The 22,559-nt window shown below is 35.4% G+C and overlaps 3 protein-coding genes across 3 annotated transcripts in view; 1 reads left to right on the plus strand and 2 right to left on the minus strand.

The window, feature by feature from the left end:
- The window catches only part of LOC135696568 (uncharacterized), a 35,193-nt gene extending 35,029 nt beyond the window's left edge, over window positions 1–164 (minus strand). Inside the window, exon 1 of the mRNA XM_065216002.2 lies at window positions 8–164. Coding sequence (XP_065072074.2) covers window positions 8–18 — 11 coding nt within the window. The 5' untranslated portion in view covers window positions 19–164. The remainder of the gene's footprint in view (window positions 1–7) is intronic.
- Window positions 165–4,230: 4,066 nt separating this feature from the next.
- LOC135680812 (NSFL1 cofactor p47) lies at window positions 4,231–14,110 on the plus strand. The gene is made up of 12 exons (XM_065195012.2): window positions 4,231–4,386; window positions 4,804–4,887; window positions 5,648–5,697; window positions 6,466–6,585; window positions 7,709–7,789; window positions 8,518–8,591; window positions 9,180–9,259; window positions 9,897–10,009; window positions 10,674–10,811; window positions 11,600–11,731; window positions 12,062–12,121; window positions 12,859–14,110. The coding sequence occupies exons 1-12, from the start codon at window positions 4,285–4,287 to the stop codon at window positions 12,986–12,988; spliced, it is 1,164 nt and encodes a 387-aa protein (XP_065051084.2). The 5' UTR covers window positions 4,231–4,284; the 3' UTR covers window positions 12,989–14,110.
- Window positions 14,111–15,492: 1,382 nt separating this feature from the next.
- On the minus strand, window positions 15,493–20,930 carry LOC135680813 (tachykinin-like peptides receptor 99D). Its single transcript, XM_065195013.2, has 2 exons — window positions 20,760–20,930; window positions 15,493–20,632 (listed from the first exon to the last, which is right to left on the minus strand). Exon 2 carries the CDS (start codon window positions 19,898–19,900, stop codon window positions 18,812–18,814), a length of 1,089 nt encoding a protein of 362 aa, XP_065051085.2. The 5' UTR covers window positions 19,901–20,632; window positions 20,760–20,930; the 3' UTR covers window positions 15,493–18,811.
- Between the last annotated feature and the right edge of the window lie 1,629 nt (window positions 20,931–22,559).

A 22,559-nucleotide genomic window follows, 5' to 3' on the forward strand; every position in this document is an offset into this window, starting at 1 on the left:
TACTTACTTATCTTCCATAACTCTCTGATTTCACGGCTACGGCAGCATACTTTGCGCTATTTTACTTGATTGAACTGTGCAACTCCATTTTAACCTAAACAAACTTTAGTTCATGAAAACTTCACCAAATGTCATTGTCTTCGAGAAGTAGCGATGCCCAGATAGCGCGCTCCTCCGCAGAGTGATAACACGAGAGTGTGTTTGTATTTCCTATTCTCATTAAAAAATTAAAAATCTGATTAAACGGTACCTCAAGATATTCCCTGGGAATAAGAATGATATTAAGAGTGCAAATTGACATTCAAGCACGGAAATTACAAATGCAATAATCTAAACACGAACCAATACTCAATTATATAACCCGTGAGAAGTAGTAATAATAAAGGGACATGAACCGGTAGAATGTAATCTGGAATTCTGAAATGCCTGAGGTCGTTTGCGATAATGTAAAACTTGTCTACCATGACTATAAATTTTTATCACTGCACATTTAACTGTTTATCACTGCATAAAACTGTTTTTACATTTAACAAAATGGTTATCACTGCACCTTAAAATTAGATATCATTAGAATTGTTTGTCAAAAGGGACGTAGGCGTAAGAGATAGGAGATGCATGTAGGGATTTTAAAAAGTTCTCAAGGCTTCAGAGAACAGGGAAAAGGCTTAAAAAATAGATACGCGTGCAACTCTTACTTTTTGCTTCTACTGCGTCTAGGAAGCGTCTAGGTCGTGGACTGTTTTTATGTTTGGTTGAAAAATATTACGAGTACCAAAGTCTCTAAGGACTCGGCAGTAGGTGGCTGTAAAAAAAGAGGAGAGGAAAGGTCGTGTATCTCCTCGCTTCCTCATTAGATTTCCTCTTTCTATCTGTTAGATTAAACTCCAAGAGGCCTAAAACATCTCCAAAACCAGTTTAGATACAAAAAAGAAGCAAAAGTAGCTGGACCATCGCAATGGGAGCGTCAGGGTGTGACACCACTGAAAAATCTGTTGCAGTAACGTGGAGTTTTTGGCCATCTAGCGGTGCCTAGTCGGCAAACCAATCGGAAAACAATTATTAGCTCTTAAATATCATTATTTTAATATAATATGTTTTTTGAAAAAGGAGCTAAATGGCTATAAACAGACATTTTTTACTGTTTATATGAATATATTAGTTTTGAATGAATCAAGCATGTGAAGCGAATTTCTTTGATGTTCAAATGCTCAAAGTTGTGAAAATATATAGTTGGTCAAACCATTCGTGGCCTTCAGTGAGCAACTGTACTGGCATATACTAGATTTCGTTTAAAAATTGTTCAGCGTTGCTCTTTGTCTAATAATAAACTTTGAACCAAGCACTGCCATGTAGAATGGGCCATTGGGAACATGGGAGGCATTTTCTTCCATCATCTATCGGGCTATGAAGCGCCATGTGACTTCGGACATGGCTAATTTTAAACAATGATCTATCAAGCATTCAGAGTTGGGCCTTTCATTAAATTCTGTACGTTTGGATTGTATTGCATGTATGGCTATTATAGGTGACTTGATAACGCTATGTTTTACCTCAAATTCGTCATGTTGAAACTTCATTTGTTCTTTTTTGTTTTAATTTTAATGATTTTGACATTAAAGAAATTTCCAAAAAGAAACTTAGTCATCTAAAGAACGATAATTGCTAATATCTTGTAGTGTATGATATTTCCTTCAAGGTTCACGTCAGCTACATGCTACCTGTACCCTAACCTGCGCCAGTATATCAATCTTGCTTGCTTCATTGTGCTCGCTTGAAGTCTTGCAAGAAAGAAAAATAGATAGTAACAGATAAAATGAAAATACTGATGAATGCATATGCACAAAGACCGAAAGATAAGCAAATAAGAACCGTAGAAATTAGTAGTCTGACGTTTTACAATCTGAAGAGCGTCGAAGCTTGAGGCAAGTTTTTAAATGTATGCGTTTTTCAAAGCCATAATAAAATTCTGAGCCGCCAAAAATTGTTTGCAGCCTCTATATTAGCAGGTACTTTATCGCTGTATTGATAAGTACAGCTCCACAGTTTCGGGCTTCTCTATAGAATCAAAATCCTTCATCAAGACAAAATTTTTGATCTAATGTCAACCACCTCTAGAAAAAGTTGCTAAAAAATCAAAGTTTTCCGAAGTCAATTTGATGTTGCCTTCAACAGCTAATTTTTTACTTATCTATCAGGGATACCCCTATCCTAAACCAAAAGTTGCATCTCGGCCTATGAATTGGGTAGCCACTGGAATATTTCATGATTAATTTTCGAAACTAGAGTACTAGAACTCACGCTTCGCCTAATATAAGTTAGAAGAGAAAAGCAAAATCTTCAATGCACTGAAAGCAAAGATAAAAGCCAACAATTTTCACATGCTTTTTTTTAAGATTATGAATTTTAAAAAAGCATTCAATGTTTTTAACCGATTTAAACTGTATTGTAGTTGCACTTTCAATTCTAACAATTAAATACGTTTATCACAGTCACAAAGCTTTGCTGCAACTCGTACATCCTTCAAGTACGTCCTATTTCTTAGAGAATTTATTATCTTTACTTCATCACTATTTATCTTTTAACAGTTGAGATCTTGAACGAAAATCCAAGGGGAGCCCTTGATACTGTTTGTACCACATAAGGGATCATCCTGATAATTTGGGAAGTTATGCCTGATAACATTAGTGAAAGACTCAGGACACAAATCAACCTTGAATTCTGACCAAAGAAAACAGAGTTTTCAAAAGCAAAGAAAATACAGAAGCATGCTACCTTGTGCTGTTTAATCGACCAAGTTAAAGCGTTTTTCTCAGTAACAAAAAATAGAGAAGGGTGTTACACCCCGGCACCCACCACCAGAGGCATCTTTGGGAGAATCTTTCATGTATGAGTGCAAAATTTGGAAGTTCTCAATCCTCATTAATCTCCTTGAAAGATCGAAGCAGAAGAGGTTTGAAAGTTCTTTAAGGCAATGACTTCTACGCCCTGTGACTTCTATGCCCTATATCATGGCTTTCAAACCTGCCAATTGAGTCCATGAATTTTTGTTGCTTTCTATCCGTCAATCGTATATCTTCAGTGGTATGTTACTTTGTGATTCATATTGAAAAATCTTGTTACTAGCTGAATGCAAGCTCTGAATCACCTGTTAATTGATGTTAATTTATGTCATTGACTTGTCGGTCTCCAACTCCATTGACCGTAAAAAAGTCATTCTAGGGAGATATCTAGAAACCAGAAACTATTCCTAAATGGAGGTGTCTCGTAGACAACATAAACGTGTGCGCGCACTGATGGAAGATGATAAACAACTATTCTGTGGTTAAATTCAGATATAAACAAAAATGATTCAGCGATGAAATAGAAAGATACTTTTTTCGTTTATAAAGACAGAGACCTTGTCACTTTTAGGCGGCTATGTTTGTAAGCATGTGAGCAGAAAAACGTCGTCAATTATACTACTTGTAATACATGCAATTTCAGCGCCCACCAACATTTTCAATGCTATGTTTTTGTTCGTAACTATACAGATTACTGATGCATTGAAAGATACATTCAAAAACAGATTTACAAAGGAAAAAGAAGAGCTTAAAGACTCATTGCTAACAATGAGCCATTGCGCTACGCAAGCATCCCATAATGCAATTTCAGAAAGTCTGAAATCAATTTTTGGTAATCTGTAGAAGTTTACTGCCGTTGTTTGGATCGTCGCCACGCTCGCAAAGGCCCATTATTAGCAATGAGTCTTTAACTGGACATTTTTCTTCTGTTGCTAATTCAAGCTGTTTGATTCTTACATTTACATATTCCATCAAAATGCAAGATGACAAAGTGTAATATGTATTTCAAAAGATTTATACAACATAAAACATCATTTTCTCAAAAATCCTTATTCTGAATTCCATATAGCAATTGTACGATTGTTGTAGGTGAAAGATGTAGGTCAAGCGTTCATCATCATTATCATCATCATCGATCAATTATTATACACTTCACTCCCCGAGTAGAGGAATGGATTTACAGATAAACATCAGTTTTCGACTAAACTCGACGTCACAAACATGATATTGCGCATTTTTGGATTGATATTTTATTCGTTGCTCGGGTGGCCTTTTCAGTTTCGACGTAAATAAACGGGTCTTTTTCTAAACTATCATTCACTTTCTCGCTCATCTGGTTCTGATATTACAATGATTCTTGTTGATTCTGTATGATTGCTTTCTATTATTGCGGCGATAAGGGTGATCGACTGATTGCTTGCCTCAGTCGAAGACGAGACTCAATATGGCGGACCAACAGCAACTGTTAGAAGAGTTTGTAAGTGTAACTGGAAGTGATGCCGAGAGAGCTCAGTTCTATCTCGAAGCAGCGGGATGGCAACTTCATGTAAGGTTTTTAGATCGTGTATTTTCATGTTTATCCCCATGTCAAAGCACCAAACAATGTCTCAAAGCCTTTTTATCACGCATTGAATCGGGCCTAAATCGTAAATGTGAATTGTCTCAAAAATGTTGGCTTGCATCTGGTATACAATTTTTGAATATAAGTTATGAAGCGTTTACATCTAGACTGTCATGTAGAAAATCTGATTAAACTTGATGTAGCTTTAATCTCCCAATGCATTATTTACGAATAAACTATTTGTATAACTGAAATACGAATAATTTTCAGTAATTTTAAGCTTTATTTGAGCCACTCTCTTGGTCTAATTGAATTTTACAATAATAACATAAAGCGTTATTATTACATAAACCCTACCATTACATTATTACATATATAATTAACGAACTGTTTTCTATATAGATAGCTTTGAGCAGTTTTTATGACGAAGACGGTGGAGGGCAGGATGATGCTGTTGATGTTGATGGAGACTCGCTTGTTGAAACGGTATTGAAATTGTTGAATTGTGATTCTTTGTTTTTATGATTTTGAATTCTGAAATGCTAATCAATGCATACATAGTTATCTTTTATTTATAACTATGGTTTCCCTGCACTCTTTCTGTTGGCCAATTTTGCAAGAATTCATGCATGCAACTTAATTTGGCAGTGACATTGCTTAACTGCCATCCCTGGGGACAAAACTCTAGATCAGTTGATAACAGAACAAAATATCACCTAAATAATTATATCTATAAGTATTTTCTGTGAAGAAAAGGAAATTCTTGATTTATTTTTGTGTAATGATGCAAAAATATCTACCCATTATTTTTCAAGAAACCAACAAGAGTAGTCTGCAATTGCTCTACATGAAAATTACCACTTACAAGAAAAATATGATATAATATGATTTACAAGGAAACACAGCAAAGTATCTAGCCTCATAAAAAAGCTAGCCAACTTTTGACTTCAGAAAGCATTAAAAAAATTGGCTATAGTTTGTCCATTGCTTCCTGCACTCATCAATGTCGCAGTAAAATTACCTTCCTGTTTTGTCAAGTTTGACAAAACATTCCCTGTTTTTTAATACCTCATAATAATATTTTTTTGTAGAGAAAAAAGTATACTGCCCTCTTTGAATTAAAAAGTTAGATAAATTAACCAATATTTTGGTTAAAATCAAGGTCAGTATATATTTATGCTAATGAAACTCATAAGTTCTTTTTATAAATTGATTCGTTTGTAAAATGATTTGGTCATAATTTCAGACTTCAGCTCCAGTGACATCATCAAGTAGACAACCATCTCAACCTGAAAGGTGAATTTGTACTTTTGTTGTATTGAATTTACAATTTTATTGTCATTCAACTCACAATCTGATGTATGTTTTTTAGTCATCTTTGTACCTTTTTTGAACATTTTTAAAAATGCTTAAAACAAAGAACAAGGTAATAGTTTATTTAAAACATAAAAAAAGAACATTATTATGTCCTCTTCACGAGTGTTTTTTTCAAAAATATGCTTCTTTTTGCCCTTTTTATCACTCTTCCATTAAATTTTCATCATACTTTCTCCATAAAATAAAAATCCCCTTTTGTAACATGTTTTTTAAAAACTATCAGAGTAAAGGTCTTTTGAAACTTGAAATTAGTTTTTTGGTGTGTGTGTGTAAATGTTTTCAAACTCAAAGGTAATTCTAGAAATAGGTTGCCTACAGATCTGGTAAGTTACCAGCTGCAAAGAAAGTAGATGAGATGAAAATGAAATTTAAGGTCACAGTGTGTGACAGTGTTCTTTACTAAACCAACTTTTAGTTTTGGAAACAGTAAAGTACCTTTTTTGCAATAACTGTAGACTTTTCAGTGAAGCTCTAAGAATCATTTCAATTTTTTCTCTATCAATCAAGAATTTAAAGCTGCAACAAAAGCTCATTTGGACTTTATGCCTAAAATAAAAATCTGGTGAAAAAACTCCGCTTATATATATAGTCTGAACATCTTTCAGTGATTAAAATACAAGATCCTAAGAAGTGACCCACTCACAGACTATTATAATCATTATAATTTCAGTTGTTCTGTTTTGACAGTGCCTCTTCAACATCTGGAAGGTTTGCAACCATATCATCTCTACACAATGATGAATCAGATAGCAGTGGAAGTAATGAAGATGAGGGACAAGCCTTTTATGCTGGTGGCAGCGAAACAAGGTTATATTTGCTTAATGTTTTTGACACTGCTCAATGCTTTCAACAATTTTCAATGTTAGGTTATGGCTTTTTCTCTCATAAAGTTTCCTGGTAGTCATTTTTTTGTTTACTTATCTTTATGAGGCCTAGATGTGTAAAGAACAACATATCATTTGATAACTAGAGGCTAGCTTCCGAAGTATGGCAGAAAGCTCTAGACAACTGAATTGTAAAAGCTCTAGACAACTGTTCCATTGTTACTTGTATGACCATGTGTAGCACCAATGTCTAAAATTCAGGGACGGATTTTACTGGGGTAGTAGGGGGTGCAACACCCCCCAATAGCTCTGTGTCCTTCGGTAAATTTTGTTTCATTTGGTAAAAATCATTTGTTGGTAGTCAGTAGTAACAAAGTAACGCCAAGATTTTACTTTATTTATCTTTCATCAGTAATTATCTTCTTATCAGTAGCGTAGCGGTGGGGGAGATATTCTCAAATGTATTTTAAGCTAATCTCGAGGGCATTGTCACAAAGATTTTCTGCTTGCTTCGCTCGCAGGAGAGCCTCTGTGTTCATTAATTTCCCCTTTTTTTGGGGTTTGTAAAGAAAAGTCTTTCACGTTCTTGAGACATTCCTCATAAAATAGAAACTAAAATGCTAAAGCAGTCCTATCCTTAAAAAAGTGGTTTTTTAAATGTGTTTCCATCATTTACCAGTGACCCGGAGGGTGTGGCATCAAAATAAGTGTGTAACACCCCTCTGATCTTGTTGCTTAAATCCGCCCCTGCTAAAATTATGAATATGTGGAATAAATTCATCATATTAGAAAATGGCAAGAAAAAAAGACAAGATGAAAACCTCTATTTTCTCTTTTTATTACCAAAATCCACAGGCTGGAATTTAATTACTGATGTCAGATATCATTGCTATTGATTTTGATCCTAATATGAAATCTGATACTGCTTCCAGCTTCAGTTATATATATATTTGCTAAAAAAACTGATAGCAACCTATCCCATGAAAGATGCATTTTATATGGAAAATAATTCTTTACAGAAATCTCCATAAATCTCTAAGTTGTTTTTGAGTTTTTTAATTGCATGTTTTTGGTATTGAATTATGGTTGTATATGATTGCTTTTAGTGGGCAACAAATTCTAGGACCCTCAAAAAGGAAAAACAAGCCAGATGGAATAGCACAGAAAATTTTTGATGCTGCCAAAAGGTTTGCAAGTTTATGTTTCTTCATATTCATGTTAGGGTCTGTTTTACTGCTTAAACCTGTAAGATATTATTCAACATTTGCTCATTCTACTCTTTTCTACCAATAACAGTAAACAGCGTGCATCTTCAACTTTTCCTCAACAGGAAAGCTATGGCTATGATCTTTGATTACTAGATCAATGTTAATTGATTCCAGTCTTTCCATGTTATTTTGTTTTGTTTGGGGACAGCCTGCATTGCAAAGGTTGGGAGGAGAGCTGTCTCTTGAATAATTCCTCAATGTTGTAAGATTATAAGATTGTAAGATCTTGGGAGTTCGCAACATTTTTGGCAAATCTGATCCATAAATGTAACAAAGTTTATCAGAAACCCAACTTTGAATTAAGCATTTGATATAAAGAAAGGGAAGAGAATATTTGTTTTGGCAATTCAATGATTGTTTTTTATTTCTCGTCATTAATTATTGAGTAAACAATCAAAACGAAAAATTAGTGAATCTCGTTTACTAAACAAAAAATATTTAATGAATATTCAACGACAGGATTTAACTTAATATAAATTAATATAAATAGCTTGAAATGTTATGCTATTGGTATCTTTACTGATGACGGTATGAAACTTCACATACTTTTTTATTTTCAACAAATTCGCTCAACTTTAAATGCCTATCAAATACTGCTTTAACTGTTTTTGAAATCTTTGTAGTACAACTAATTTCTATTCTTTTAGACAGGGAGCTGAGCCAACTGACAACGACTCGGAAGCAAGAAAACCAAAACAGAGACAGGCTTTTGTTGGAGCAGGTACCTATCAATGTCTTTTTGTTTATGAAAAATCGTTTGTGGAACTTCCCCAACGTTCAATTTTGGAGCATATCCAAATATCAGAGGATATCAGCATTACCTTTGATGAAGAAAATGCAAGATTTCAGCAGCTCCGGTCCAGTATTGTTACTTACAAACATTTATGAAACGCAAAGCATCTCAGAATCGCAATAAGCTACCTGTTTGTTATAATATTGTGACTAAACAGGAATGGCTTTGAAAAAAGCAAATATTTAGTAAACTAAAGCTTTTCGTCTGACTAAAACGTCAGAACATAGTTTTCGGTCTATGTTCTGACGTTTTAAACTCTAAAGAGTGTCAGGCGAAAAGCTTTAGTTTTCTAAATGTTTGCTTTTTTCAAAGCCATTTTCAAGTTTTGTACCACCAAAAGATTGTAAACAGGAATGGCCTTTTTTAGGAGACAGCTTTGCACTTTGATTAATTTCTCGTTATATCAGTTTGCTCTTTACCTCAATATACCCCTTTCTTTGTATTCTTTGATATTTTTATAAACATGGGGGGTTTCTTTGTCATATGACGTTAGCGGATTCTTCTTTTTTGTTATAGGCTTTCGACTTGGTTCCGAGGCTGTAGCATCAGAGCAAATCACACCATCAATCCAACAGTCTGCTGATACAAGCAGAGGGGTATGTTTGTTCTTTTGAGTCATGCATTCTGGATAATTGTTTACGGGATTTAGACATTCTGATTTAGGATTTTTAAATGCCGTTGAGATGTGGGTAGGGTATTTGAAAAATCAAGAGAGAGTGCCTAGAATCGTGAAACATGAAATCGATAGGCCCTTGTAAGTGGAATGAGCAGGTATGAATGAGCCATTTCGATTCTTAAACAATTTTCCTAGTTATTTCCTTTTCGATTAGGAAATCTTTCCATAACTTGGGGGATATCCTATGGAAACCAGTGACTAGTTTTCACGCTGATAATAAACTGGCGCTCTCATTCTTTGCAAATTGCTAACAGCTCTCACAGATAGTAGACAAGGGCCGGGGAATCAGCCTTGCTCATATTGACTGAGATTTATGAAATTTCCATAGTAAGAATCAAGTCCTTTATATGTTAACCTAGGCATCTTATGACTGAAGACTTTGGTCTTGTGAATGGGTGTTCATAACAGCATATGCCTAAGATGTGACCAATAGCGTGGCGCAAAGAGGAAGCCCTAAAGAGGACTATCGTTTCTGTAAGCTATTCTGGACGACACCTCCGTGTTTATAGACATCTTCAAGATTGATAAATAATTAGTTTTTCTTTCTTTTTCTGCAGCCTGTAACTATTCATTTAAAGTTTTGGTCAAATGGCTTCTCAATAGATGAAGGGCCTCTGCGATCTTTCGATGATCCTGCCAACAGAGCGTTACTGAATTCAATCGAAAAGGGGTAAGTTTTTATATATTAAACACTTAAATAACATGGTCTCAAAATACTTATTTCTCTGCCTGTAGTTAGTAGTTTTGTGGGAATAGGATATTTATAACTTGCTATGCGCAGTTCCACTCGTAATGTGATCACAATTTCGTGACATGATTGCCTTTGTTTTGATCAATCAGGAAATGGGATGCACCTCTTAAATGATCGAAACATCCTTAGAAGAAAACAAACCATCTATACAAAAGCAACTTTTTGTCTTTTGTAGACAGACTTTTATACTTTTGTAAATTAAAAACCACTTTCCTTGACCTTTTTTCATCTATATCTGTCTATTCGTATTTCTTTTGGAACATTTGCATATGTCACAAGTTTTTTTGTCTGCTTTTTTGTTATCTTTGAGGAAAGGGAATGTTATCTTTAGAAACATTCCTTTTCTCTCAAAAAATCATGATTGTTTGCATAAACTCTCCTTAAAATCGCTTTGATGGGCTTTTTACTCTAGTTATTAGTTGATTCAACTGTCAGGTTCATAATTTGAACAGATTCATTCATTATCTAGTGAGAGAAAATGTAAGCAAATGATAAGACCAGGACAGGATTCGGCCACGTCCTGTTCTGCATTTAAAGGCCCTAAATTAAATCGAAATGAATTTAAACAAGTTTTCTATTTCAGTGAAATCCCGCGTGAACTTGTACCAGCAGGACGAGGTCAAGAAGTCCATGTCAACATTGAAGATCACCGCCATGAGGAATATGTTAAACCTAAACTAAAAGTTCCAGTTTTTTCTGGTAAAGGACAAATGCTTGGGAGGTAAAATTTGTTACGTTATAAGATGACAAAATCTTTGGCCTCATACATCAATGAGCCTTAAGTTTTGTAGCAAAATTGAGGGGAGTTGAGGGGGGCCTACGAGAGAGGGGGTTTGTTTCCCTGGACTCGTGAACCGATATCAACAGAAATGTAGTTGATATATAATTCAAACTTTAAGGAATGAATTAAAAAACGAAAACAGCTGAAACATATGAAGGTGAATGTCAATGCAGTAAAGACCGTTTGTAAAGTAATATTATATAATTATTACTATAAAGCAATAAAAAAACAATATTAAACGAATTGTTTGTGTGTTGATTAATCGATAGGCTTATGATCGGGAAGGGGGGCTTCTTCTTCTTCTTGTCTCCAAAAGTTGAAGGCTTGTTAGAAAATTGAACGGGGAAGGGATGTTAATGAAAAATTTACCTTAACAATAGATGTAAACAGTTCGTCGGGAATCTGGTATTAACAAGGAGTTGAAATCGAATTAAAAATATGGCCCCAAGCCTTGCTCATGAAAATAAGTAGATTGCTTTGATGAATGTTTAAAATGTTTATATCTATGATACTTTTTGGAACGATTAAATATACTTTGTCATAGGAAAGTGACAAAGATTTCAGAAAGCTAAGAGATATCTTTATGAAACCTAAATACGCCTCATTTCCATTTCAAATTAGGCGTGAAATAGATTGAAGATCTTTCGGCATTGTCTTCTTCTTTTAATCAAACAAAGTTAGCACAATTTAGTGTTAACATAATTTATTATCATAATTTTATTTTGTAGCCCTGCACCCCCAGTTGTATCAAACAGTCTAGAGCCGACCTCGACTACGTCATCAGCTCCTCCCAAGCAGATGACTGTTGATGACACAAAACCAGTAACCACGTTACAGATTCGACTTGCAGATGGAACACGGTACGTATCCTGTCACTTAGTCATCAGTTATCGACTGCTTTTTCAATGCCACTCTTTGACCGCATAGCTTTTCTGTCAGAGTCTGCCTCTCCATATTTCCATCGCGAATTTTCCCAGGAATTAACTTAGCTTCAGTTTTTATCGTAACAAAATGCTAATACAAATGCAACGAAAGAATCTAAGATTAAGGCTTAGATAGTTTGTGTAAGATTGATAACACGGCTTAATATAATGCGTATATCTGTATATTTGATGCTGCGCCACGTAATTCTAAGTTTGTGAATGTTTTCTTTTCTGTATTGTTTAAGATATTTTGGTTTTGTATCGTAGCCTTGTTTCAAAATTTAACCATACCCACACGGTGTCAGACATCAGAAACATGGTCAGACAGTATCCTTTTCAAAGTAAAAGAAATGAGCAGTTTTTATTTTGGTTTGTATCTGTTAGTGATTCCAATATTGAGAAAACCATCTTATTTAATCAGTATCAATCATAATCATCATCAATCCTAATCATCAATCCTAATCATCAATCATAATAATCACGAGTCATAATCATCAATCGTCATCATTATAATCATCACTTACGGCAAGCATAATAATCATCAGTCATAACCATCAATCGTCTTTAATCATAATGAATCATGATCATCATCAATCATCATCATTAATAACCATAATCAATCATGATCATAATTTACAGCAATGATTGTCACCATCATCAACCATCAACGCTAAATATCATGATCATAATCATCATTCATCATCGCCAGTCGTCAGGATCAGCAGTAACAAAACCTTTCTAGTACATGGCAAGCTTGACTTTGTCTCAATTTGACGTAATGTTACGAATCTTTTTTAACCAACCTTTATCTGTCTTGTCCTCTTTCTTATGTATTGTATCTTGTGTGTTCTGTCTCATATTCGAGTCTGTTTTGCATAAAAACTTACATAACAGTTATGGCACATTGGTGGGTTAGCTTTTTCTGTTTCATGACAAATCTTGCTCTCAACACACACCTTATCCCGGTGTAAGGCACTGCCATTTCTTTCTATTCTTTCTTTTTATATTTTCAATATATGTAGATATTTAATTTTGCCATGTTAGCACTTTAACATGAATTGCAGATCTCAACCAGGAGCAAGTGACAATTTTATCCTTATGACCGCCTTCCCTAACAAAGAACTTACAGAAGAGTCCAAAACATTAGCAGAAGCAAATTTGCTTAATGCAGTTATCATACAAAAAAGAAGATAGATGTTAACTTATGATTACCTAGAATCGCCCGTTCGGCTTAAATGACGTTTTTCTACCCCGTTCAGAGGATAATAATCGCGAAGAAGGTTCTGTTTCTAGATTATTTAAGCATTTCTCATTTCAATATAATTGCCCTTTAGCCAGTTGATATATTTATTTGCTATTTCTTCCTGTCGATACTTTGGTATTGCAACCTAAAAATGTTTATAGGATTGTCTTGGTTTCCGTTGCAAGGTAAATATTCTCAGACCAGCCGTGTGAATGAACACAGCACTAATGAAGTTGCGAATTTATCTTTGCCCGTAGCGAGAAATAACTAAATTTTAGCTCATTTTCGAAATTTGTCTAAATTCGGTTTTCAGTAATTCTTTGAATAAAAATGAACTGTTTTGAATTAATTATAAAGATAAAGTTAAATAAACAGATGGACTTATCAAAGTTAGTAAATATTTAATTGTTGGTTGGTTGAGTCAGTTGTTTCGTTCGTTCTATGGTATCTAACATAAAAAAATGTATACTGTTTGGTTGTTTGAATAAGACCTTACGTTTTCCCAATTATGTTGACTAAGCATCATTGCTGAATCTACGTGAAGTAAGTGATGTAATACACCAATTCAACTTACAGCCTCATTTTGAAAAAATTCTTCAAACTTTTTTGTACAAAATGTTTGTCCCAAGATTGGGGTTAAGAGCAAGAATTTTAGTCTACCTGGGAGTTTTCATTTTGTTATTGCTGACGATATTGATTTTATGACGACATTAAGATAAAAATTCTATAAGGGATTTGACCATGATTGGCGACTAAGGGAGTAAAGTTTCCCCCAGAACGATTTTTGCAGTGCAAGTTTTTAAACTTCATTTCTCCGCAAAATCTAAGCTATAAGCACAAACAATATAAAAAATTGTATCTAGCTGGAAAGTATGGTGATAAAACCGAATCTGAGCTCAAAAAAGTCGTGCAATGAAGTTTGGAGTAATTTCTAAAAATGAGGCCGTAAGTGTAATCGGTGTAAATTATCTTTTATGAATATCACTGTTAACCATTCTGATATGTATTGCTCCGTATTGTAAAGACAGATCTGTACATGCTTTGGTTGGTAGAACAGGACGGTTCTAAGTCGCTATGCCGAGTCTTTTATGGGTGTTCTTACTATTCTTGCAAAGACCGCGGAAGCGGGGGGGAGTGAGGGGGGTTTAGCTTTAGCCTCCCCCACTAGTTTCCAAAGTGTATTTAAAACCATACAAAAATTACCTTGCCCTTGGTTGTTAGCACGTTTAGCCCATCAACCCCCCCCCCCCCCCCCCTCTCAAAAAAAGTTTTAGCTCTCTCAAACTGTAATATGTTTCGCAGTCCTTTTCCTTTAGTCAAAAGGGTAAACTTTCGTTAGAACAACAATCAAGAGTTGACTCAGGATCTACAAAAAGGGAGATTACAGCCTATCTGGGGTTCGTGTCTGTTTTCCATCTTTAGATCTCGATCCTATTAAAACTGATAGTGACCCAAACTGCCTGGCCTACAGTATCTTTACCTGCATGATTGGCCTGTATTTCCTTGAAACAAAGAAGCTTCCTTGCGGTTCCAAGGTGTACCCTGGGTACCAAAGCCTAAAAAAACTGGGGATATAGTGTTGTATACCGCTGAGGTCAATACCTGAGACTGAATAATGTAGACTCTGGCATCCAGGGTATGGATATCTCAAATATTTCAAGGGGGAAAACAAGGTGCCTCGAAATAATTATTTCACGATTGCTTCAAATGAGGCAAATTTTATAAGTGGTTAATATTTCGTAATAAAGCAAACAAATTTCATTTCAGAGGCCTCCTTTTTTAACTTTTGTCACTTTTAATCCCATCACCTTTTTCTAGGCGCTACGAAAGGCCTTCAAATTTTTTAGATACACCCTAGTTCTTTCCTGGTTCGTCGAAAGGGGGCTCGGGGTGTAACCCCCCCCTCAATTATTGTGAAAGGTTTCCCTCGAAGAGTAACTCAAGTTTGGACGTTCTTGTCACGCTTTTGCCATCTCGGCAACTGCCAAAAATTTTTTAAAATAACTCACTGTCACTGAAATAATAATCTATGGACAAAAAATTATTTAAATTGTCCAATCATATTAGAGGAGGCAATTCCTGTTACATTATTGCCAAATACCATCAAATATGTTCAGTTTCCTTTGTCAGAAAGTATTGAATATAAAATGACGCGTTGCTCTGCTTTCACCTTCCATTTCCAATGTGAATCCCTTTCCGGCGGCTTTAATAACATTTAGGACATTTGAATCCTTCGAGGATTCTCGGTTCAGGCCACAGGAATCCAGCGGCCCTCACATTTCCGATAGTATTTATGGAACAATTGTTTTCCAGACAATAGTTTTCCTCAAGGATTACTATTTATTACAGTAAAAATCTATAAGAGTCATGTGCGGACTGAGAGAAGGAGAGGGATTCGGTTGCAATTTAATTATGTTATCTTCTTTTCTTACTATGTAGCTTTGGTGTATTTCTGTTTGAAGTAAATCAGGTACACAGATTTTTACGAGGGGCAATTCACTCTTGCAAATAGCGTACGAGATTTTCCTTAAAACAAAAAGATTTCCAGGGATTTTCAGATAAAACACTAGGATTTTCACAAAAAGTGTACGAGATTTTCTTGGAGTGATTTGCCCCTCGGGTTTTTAAGAAAACAGCTCTAGAGTTTTAGGTTGGGTTTTACAATTTTGGGAAAAGCTATTAGGGTAAAAGCTTTCTAGCAGTGTTTCTTAATTTACCTTATAGAAGTTACACAGTTTCCCAAAACTCACTGAAAAGCATCCATAGCACCAGCTGTATATTATTTTAACATGATCCTCATCAACCAAATTTCTACTGAGAGGGACTGCTATTTGAAAAAAAAAAGAAAATCGATAATTTCAAAGAATTGAAATTATTGTAAAGAAATATAGACAACTAAAACTCACTCATCGATTTGATCAATTCTGGTGATTATCGAGTATTTCTGAAGAACATCAGTAGGTAGAATCTTCAATTGCAATAGCACAAGTGGTGTCTTAACGGTACTGTGAGAAAATAGAATTATTAGGGGCACCGTTGTCGCCGTGGTCTGGGAGCACCACGGGCTTCTATAAAGTTAGAGACACGAGCCCCCAAAGAACAATATTCACTGCAACCCTGGTTTTTATTTCGAATAGGCCTCCATTCTGTTGTCGAAGACGCTTTTAATTTTTAGAGAGAGAAGTTTAATTTTAAGAGAATATTTGAGAGTTCATCATTTGTTTTTGGGAGAATTCTCTTAGCAAATCCTTTTCATCACACATCCCCTTTCTATGGTGAATCCTTCTCGAGGCTGCAATAAAACCGAAGTAGCGTAGAGGTTGCACGTAAGCTAGCAACATATGTATAAGGGTTAAAGGTTAACCCAAGATCATTCGCTTTCAATTGTCTGCAAAAATCATATGACTAAAAAAAGCATCTTTTCAATTCATTGCAGTATACAATGAACAAGTCACTTTGGCGCCTCTCTCTATCACATTATCGACTTTTACACGTATATCTTTTTTCAAAAATGATAATTTCTCACCTCGTTCATGGATTAAACCAATCCATAAATGCATAACTGCTTGTTGCGTATCCTTTTCATGCAGGAGTACTGTAGCGAAGCTTATTCCTAGCTTCCATATTGCCAAAGAACTGATGAATGAAAATAACAGCAAGCGTAACAGCTTGACGTTTTTGCCAAGGGGCAAATAGAAGTGTGACACTACTGGCGAAAATGGAACATTTTCTTGCGAAGGCGAAATTTTTCAATCATTTGGCGTTTAAATAGTTTTTCGTCATGAAGTCAAAATTAAATCAGCGTCATCATAGTACCCTCTTGGTGTCACACCTTTCAAGGGAAATCAAAGAGACACGCCCCTAGTTCTTTCTGAGCACAACTGCAACATGCTTTGCTAGGGGGCCTCTAGCGTTACGAGAACGGAACGTCCTACGGAAGCCTTCTTTGCCATTTCTTTTATTAAACTACAGTTTGTTTGCATTTTAAACTCCAAGATTGTCACATTCAAAGGCAGACCATTACGTTACAACAATTTGGATTTACCGGGGTTTGTCCGCCACCTGAATAGGAAGTGATTTGTACGTAGGTTTAAAAGCAGCGTTCATCTGATTTAGCTACATCACAGTATCATATCATGTTTATTAGTTTTATGGTTAAGTTATATAATCCAGCTGGTTTCATTATCAAAAAACGAAGTGTCTAAAAATTTGCTTGCCAAATAACTTCCTTGTGTCACTAACGAAAGTGAGCTACAATCGTGTTTTGCATGCCTTCTAGCTATGTATGCCACATGAAGGAGGGTGAACGCCATGACACAGAATAGAGAAATACAGGGATGTTTTGTGTTAGTCAGAACTTATAGAAATGCTAGTAAGAATAGCAATGGTGCATTTTGGTAGGGTGCGGTAGGAATCTGTCAGGTTTCTTCAAGAGGAAAAGGGAGTTTTTGTGCCAGTCATTTCTCCATCTCGACAATTTCTGTCGTTTAAGGTTGTTTATATATACCACATTATTGCGAATATGCCCTTTATCGTACATTTAATTGTCCAGTGATTTCCATTTATTTGAACCAAGTTGATCAGGCCATTTTTGGAAACACTATTTGGGAAAAGTTACGGTGTTTCAAAAGTTTTCATAACTCACTGATAAAAGGGGTATATGGACCTTGCCAGAGTGAAAGCCTTCTAGACTTGCAATCGTCAGTTGAGAATTGAGGCCCCTTCTACGTCAGCAGCTCGTTTGCGGGAGATATTTGCTGACAACAGTAAAACAGTTCAATGACGATGACTTTTTGACAGAATGGGTGAAAAATTAAATTTAGAAAAATTTTTAATCCTTCTTCTATCCAAGAATGGTTTGTACCACCGACAGCTTCTCAGTCCCGTTTATTTTGTTTCCTCATTGCCACAGACAGAGTTGAACCACAAAGACAAACTTATTTCTGCAATTTCCGAACGATATTCGCACAAAAAGCTCAGTTTAATGCTAGATTATTTTTCATTTAGCTACTAGCTGTCGACAAATTTTGAAATGTGTACGCTTTAGGCTTTACAATCCATACTGGGAATTGATTTACAAGAGACATAATGACTTTCTACCATTGTATAACGGTACAAAATTCCTGAACCAAACATTGTTTCAACATTGCTTGTCTATGCTATTTTTATGTAGAGTTGTAAAAATATATATTTTTTAGTGCGTTATCAAAAAAGGCAACGTGAAAATATTTTTGAGATGGTAACCCACGTTTACTGTTATATAATTTCAAACTTCCAATTTACCTAACAGGTACTCCGAATTCTATCTGACAATATAGTTACTCGTTTTTACCTGATCTAAGTTAAGCGCGTCCAGAGACCAAAGGCTTATACTTGCAGACATAGACAAAGCGAGGGGGTAGTATTCACTTCTCAACAATATCTTGACCATGCTTTAAATAACTTTTATACTTGTACTAGAGTTCTTAGGTGTATCGTCGTTTTAAGATACCACGAAATTATAGCATGTTTCCGTTTTTTCGTGCTATTTTTCCAATCAAATTGTTCGATACCAAAGGCACGATATAGAAATATAACATACCGGTCGTGTTTGCAAACCTTCCCAAAATTTCAATTGCATTTATGTCATGCCTTATTGCAATAATAATTTGAACCTTATGTTATTGAATATTCTATCTAAACAATGAGTTTGTACATTAAATTAATTACTTAATTCATTCAGAGTCCTGTTAAGGCATCTTATAAATTTAACGAAATTATGAAGGTAACATGAATTAGGGATCTTCCCCAACTTTCGCAATATTATTTCTCAAGTCGATTGGATGTACCCTGTTGGACGGTACCACCATACAATACTGTCTTCCAGTCATCAAAATGTCTTTAAATCCCCTTCGAAAACTCTTACTAAAGTAACAGTACAGATAAGGATCAATAACGCTATTGAACAAGCCAAGAAAGTTACCACATATGTCGAAACCCTCCCGCAATGTGTATTCCGGGGATGGAGGCCAAATGCAAAATATGATGTGGAACACATAAGGTAGCCAGCATATCATAAATGTAACTGCTGCTGCCATTAACAGTTTCACTGCTGTCTTACGCTCTCTTATTCGTTCCTCGTCATGGTCCACCATTTCGCTTTTACGCAGTTTTATTGCTAGAAAAGTGTAAATGATGGTAAGTATTGTCACTGTAAGAAGATACGTTGAAACTCGGACTGCCATATAGAAGCGTTCTTTTTCACGTGTCGAATAAACTTCGATGCATAAATGTTTGAGCTGTTCCCCATTCGAAAGCATTATTAGTTTTGTGCTTAAACCACTTGGAATCGTAGCAGCAATGGCAACAAGCCAGTAAACAACAATAAACTGTTTGAAGCTTATTTGCGGGTAATAACAATTCGATGGTTCTCCGTGTACTAGAATGTATCTATGAACTGCGATGGCGATTAACATCATAACAGAACACAAAACTGACAACTGAACGATATATTTGGACCATTTGCATGTCGATTCTGTGTATGGCCAGTTTGGATAAGCGAAGACCTGGTAACTAACGATCGTTGGCATGCACACACTAGTGACTAACAAATCAGATATTGTCAAGTTTAATAATAACAGGTTACCCACAGTCTGCATTCTTTTATTGAATATAACAGTGGTCATAGCAAGAATATTCCCAACTGTGCCAATAATCGATGCACTTATATACACGGTCCCAAGTAAAATGGTCACTGCTAGCGGCAGTTCGTCTGTTGTCTGAAGATCTGAACCTTGGCAAGGTAAACCACTGAAATTGAGGAAAGCCTCCTCGTTTACTGATATACTGCTCACAAACTTTTCAACGCACTGTGCAGTCTTCATTTTCTGGTTTCAATATGACTACCTGTTTCTTTCCTTGTCATCTTTTGAAAGAACGTCTTCCCGTTCTTTTCACAGGTTCACAGTTTAGTCTTTTTCGGCTTGCTGTTAGTTGATCTGTGCTACTCTGTCAACAACTTTCGAACGTACGTAAAGGAAACCGAAATACTACACTTGTGTAAATGTTGGTTAATCTTTTGTCATCATGAAGGACAACGCATCAATTGAAACTCTTTTTCAGTGATTTTTTTAGTTTGCCAAGTAAAACTTGCTTCTGTGTCGTTAAAGAAAGGATTTTCTATTTTAGATCAGTGGCTAATTCGATCTATCAGCGGTGTATCTACAGTTTCGCGATAAAATTTTCTTCATCTCCAACTTCTTCTGCCTCTTTCGGTCATAACAACTTTGAATATGACTGATAAAGAAAGGATGCTTATTATTTTCTCTAAACCCTGTCTCTTCACCTTCAGAGTCACAAACAACCTCCTCTATCCCACAAAACAAGTTGGACTTCCTGGTTGAAGTTAAAATTTTCTAAGCTTCTGGCTTAAGAAGGGCTCAAAGATGTTACCAGACAAATCCACTAAACAATTGGATGCTATTAGTTCGTTTTTTAAGATTTGTCTTCTGTTATAACGTTAATTCCTTGGGCAACTTTCTCGTGTCACCAATAGGTGCTCCATTTGCAAGATGTCTTGATTGATATATTGCTTTTAGTTCAATTTATCACAAAATCTAAAAAGCAAGGATCCAGAATCAAACCATAAAGCAAGAATCACCTAAATGTATGAGCAATGTAGAAATGGCATCAAAGATATCTATGGTGTTTCAGAATCCAAGTCGTAATTAGAATCCAATTTACCTGGTATCTGAAGCTGCAAATGCAAGTTGGCAGAAACTTCACATATACCTCTTCCATCAATTCATTAAGCATCGCTGTGTCATGATGCAGCTATGTTTAAAGCATTAATGCCCACAATGTAGAATTTATCAAGGCACATAATTTGTCTCTAATGTTTTTAATCTTAAAGCTTACGTCCGAGTTGAATATAGAGGGGTTGCAACAAAGAGAAATCTACCATAAAGAGAATTGCCTGGTGATGTCATTAATTACAACTTGTATTAAAAAGAACATGAGACAATTAAAACAATGCAACCACCTTGAAAGCCTAGCAGCTGTGTGTCTTGATATTGACCAACACTTTAAGAACATCCTTTTTTTATACTGGTTAAAGATAATTTTCATAACAGCCCATTGTACAGAGTTAAAGTTTAACTCAACACGAATTCAAACTTTCGTATAGCATAGAATAAAGCCTTTTGAATCGATTAATTTGGAACTGGATTTTTCTTTTTCCTGTTTTTACTCGTTTGCAATGCACAAATATGAATTAGGTCTACCTATTTCGGTTGTTTCTGTATTTCTGTTTGAGCTGAGGTCAAAGACAAGTGAAAATGCTCTTAAAATCATTTAGCTAGCAATATCTAAGAAATTAAAATAAGCTTACCAGGCACAATTCATAATGAAATCTGTACACATTTCTCAGTATTGCCTACAGCACAAAAATAATAAGCAAGAGAAAAAACCTGGCCAGTAGAATTTCATCAAATAAATACGATTTCTTGTAGAGGAACAATGAAGCTACGATGTAGAAGAACAACGTAGAGGAACTTATGCCATGTTTATCTATCTATTTGTGATTGCTAAAGAATTATCACAAACTTAAAATCCATGCGTTTACTTACAAAATAAAACTTTCTCAGGTTTTGGGGTTAAGTTGAAGGAATTTCTCTTAAAGAAATAATAAGTATGCTCCGAAGTTAATGACAAGGTCTTCAAATTGTGTGTTGAGTGTTCCAAACTAGCGACAAATATGTCCGGTTGTAACTTTCCATGAATCCCACAACGCTATCATCACTTTCTAAAATTATAAATGTCTTGTTTTATTGACATAATTGCTCTTTTAGCATAATACTGCTTTTTAAGTCCAGTTTGATACCAAGCGCTCTGCGTGCATTGAAATGAAAATAATTTTGCTCCTATCGTCGTATAAAATTAATTGATAGGCCGAGATAGAATAATAAAATGTAGCAAAAACCGCATATGGCATTGCATGGCATCACCAACGTTAACAATTTAAGAAGATTAGGTAAACAAACACCTACAGCTCCATTATTACTCTGTAATAAACAAGGACCGAGATACCGGGGGGCCCCCAGAAAATCTTACGTTGTATGAGTGAAATGCTTTTATATTGTAAAATATGACTGTCGTTACACTGATTTATCAGGACTGCCCCCTCAAACAATAAGTTGTATCTCGATCTTTGGTAACAACTAAGCAATCTCTGCCAACCTAAAGGACGTGGAATATTGGCGTAGGAGACTTAATGGCTAGAGGGCTAATTTATCAAATTTGAAGCCCGTTCGGGAAATTTTATCTCAATAAAGCAACAATATTCGGGTAAGACCCAATCTAGGCCCCCCCTAAATGTTAAATTCCCTCTACTTTCATGCACTGTCTTGAAAATTTCCTGTCGGACTGCAGCGCCTATTCCATCCGGAGCCAAGCAGGTCCCAAGAAAACGTTATTGGCAATTGAGAACTTAAATTTGGTTTGATTTGTGTAAATTTAATTTCAGATCTTTTGGATACATTTCCT

Source organism: Rhopilema esculentum, chromosome 18 (genome assembly GCF_057945365.1).
Source record: "Rhopilema esculentum isolate cy_ngs chromosome 18, ASM5794536v1, whole genome shotgun sequence".
Classification (NCBI taxonomy): Eukaryota; Metazoa; Cnidaria; class Scyphozoa; order Rhizostomeae; family Rhizostomatidae; genus Rhopilema; species Rhopilema esculentum.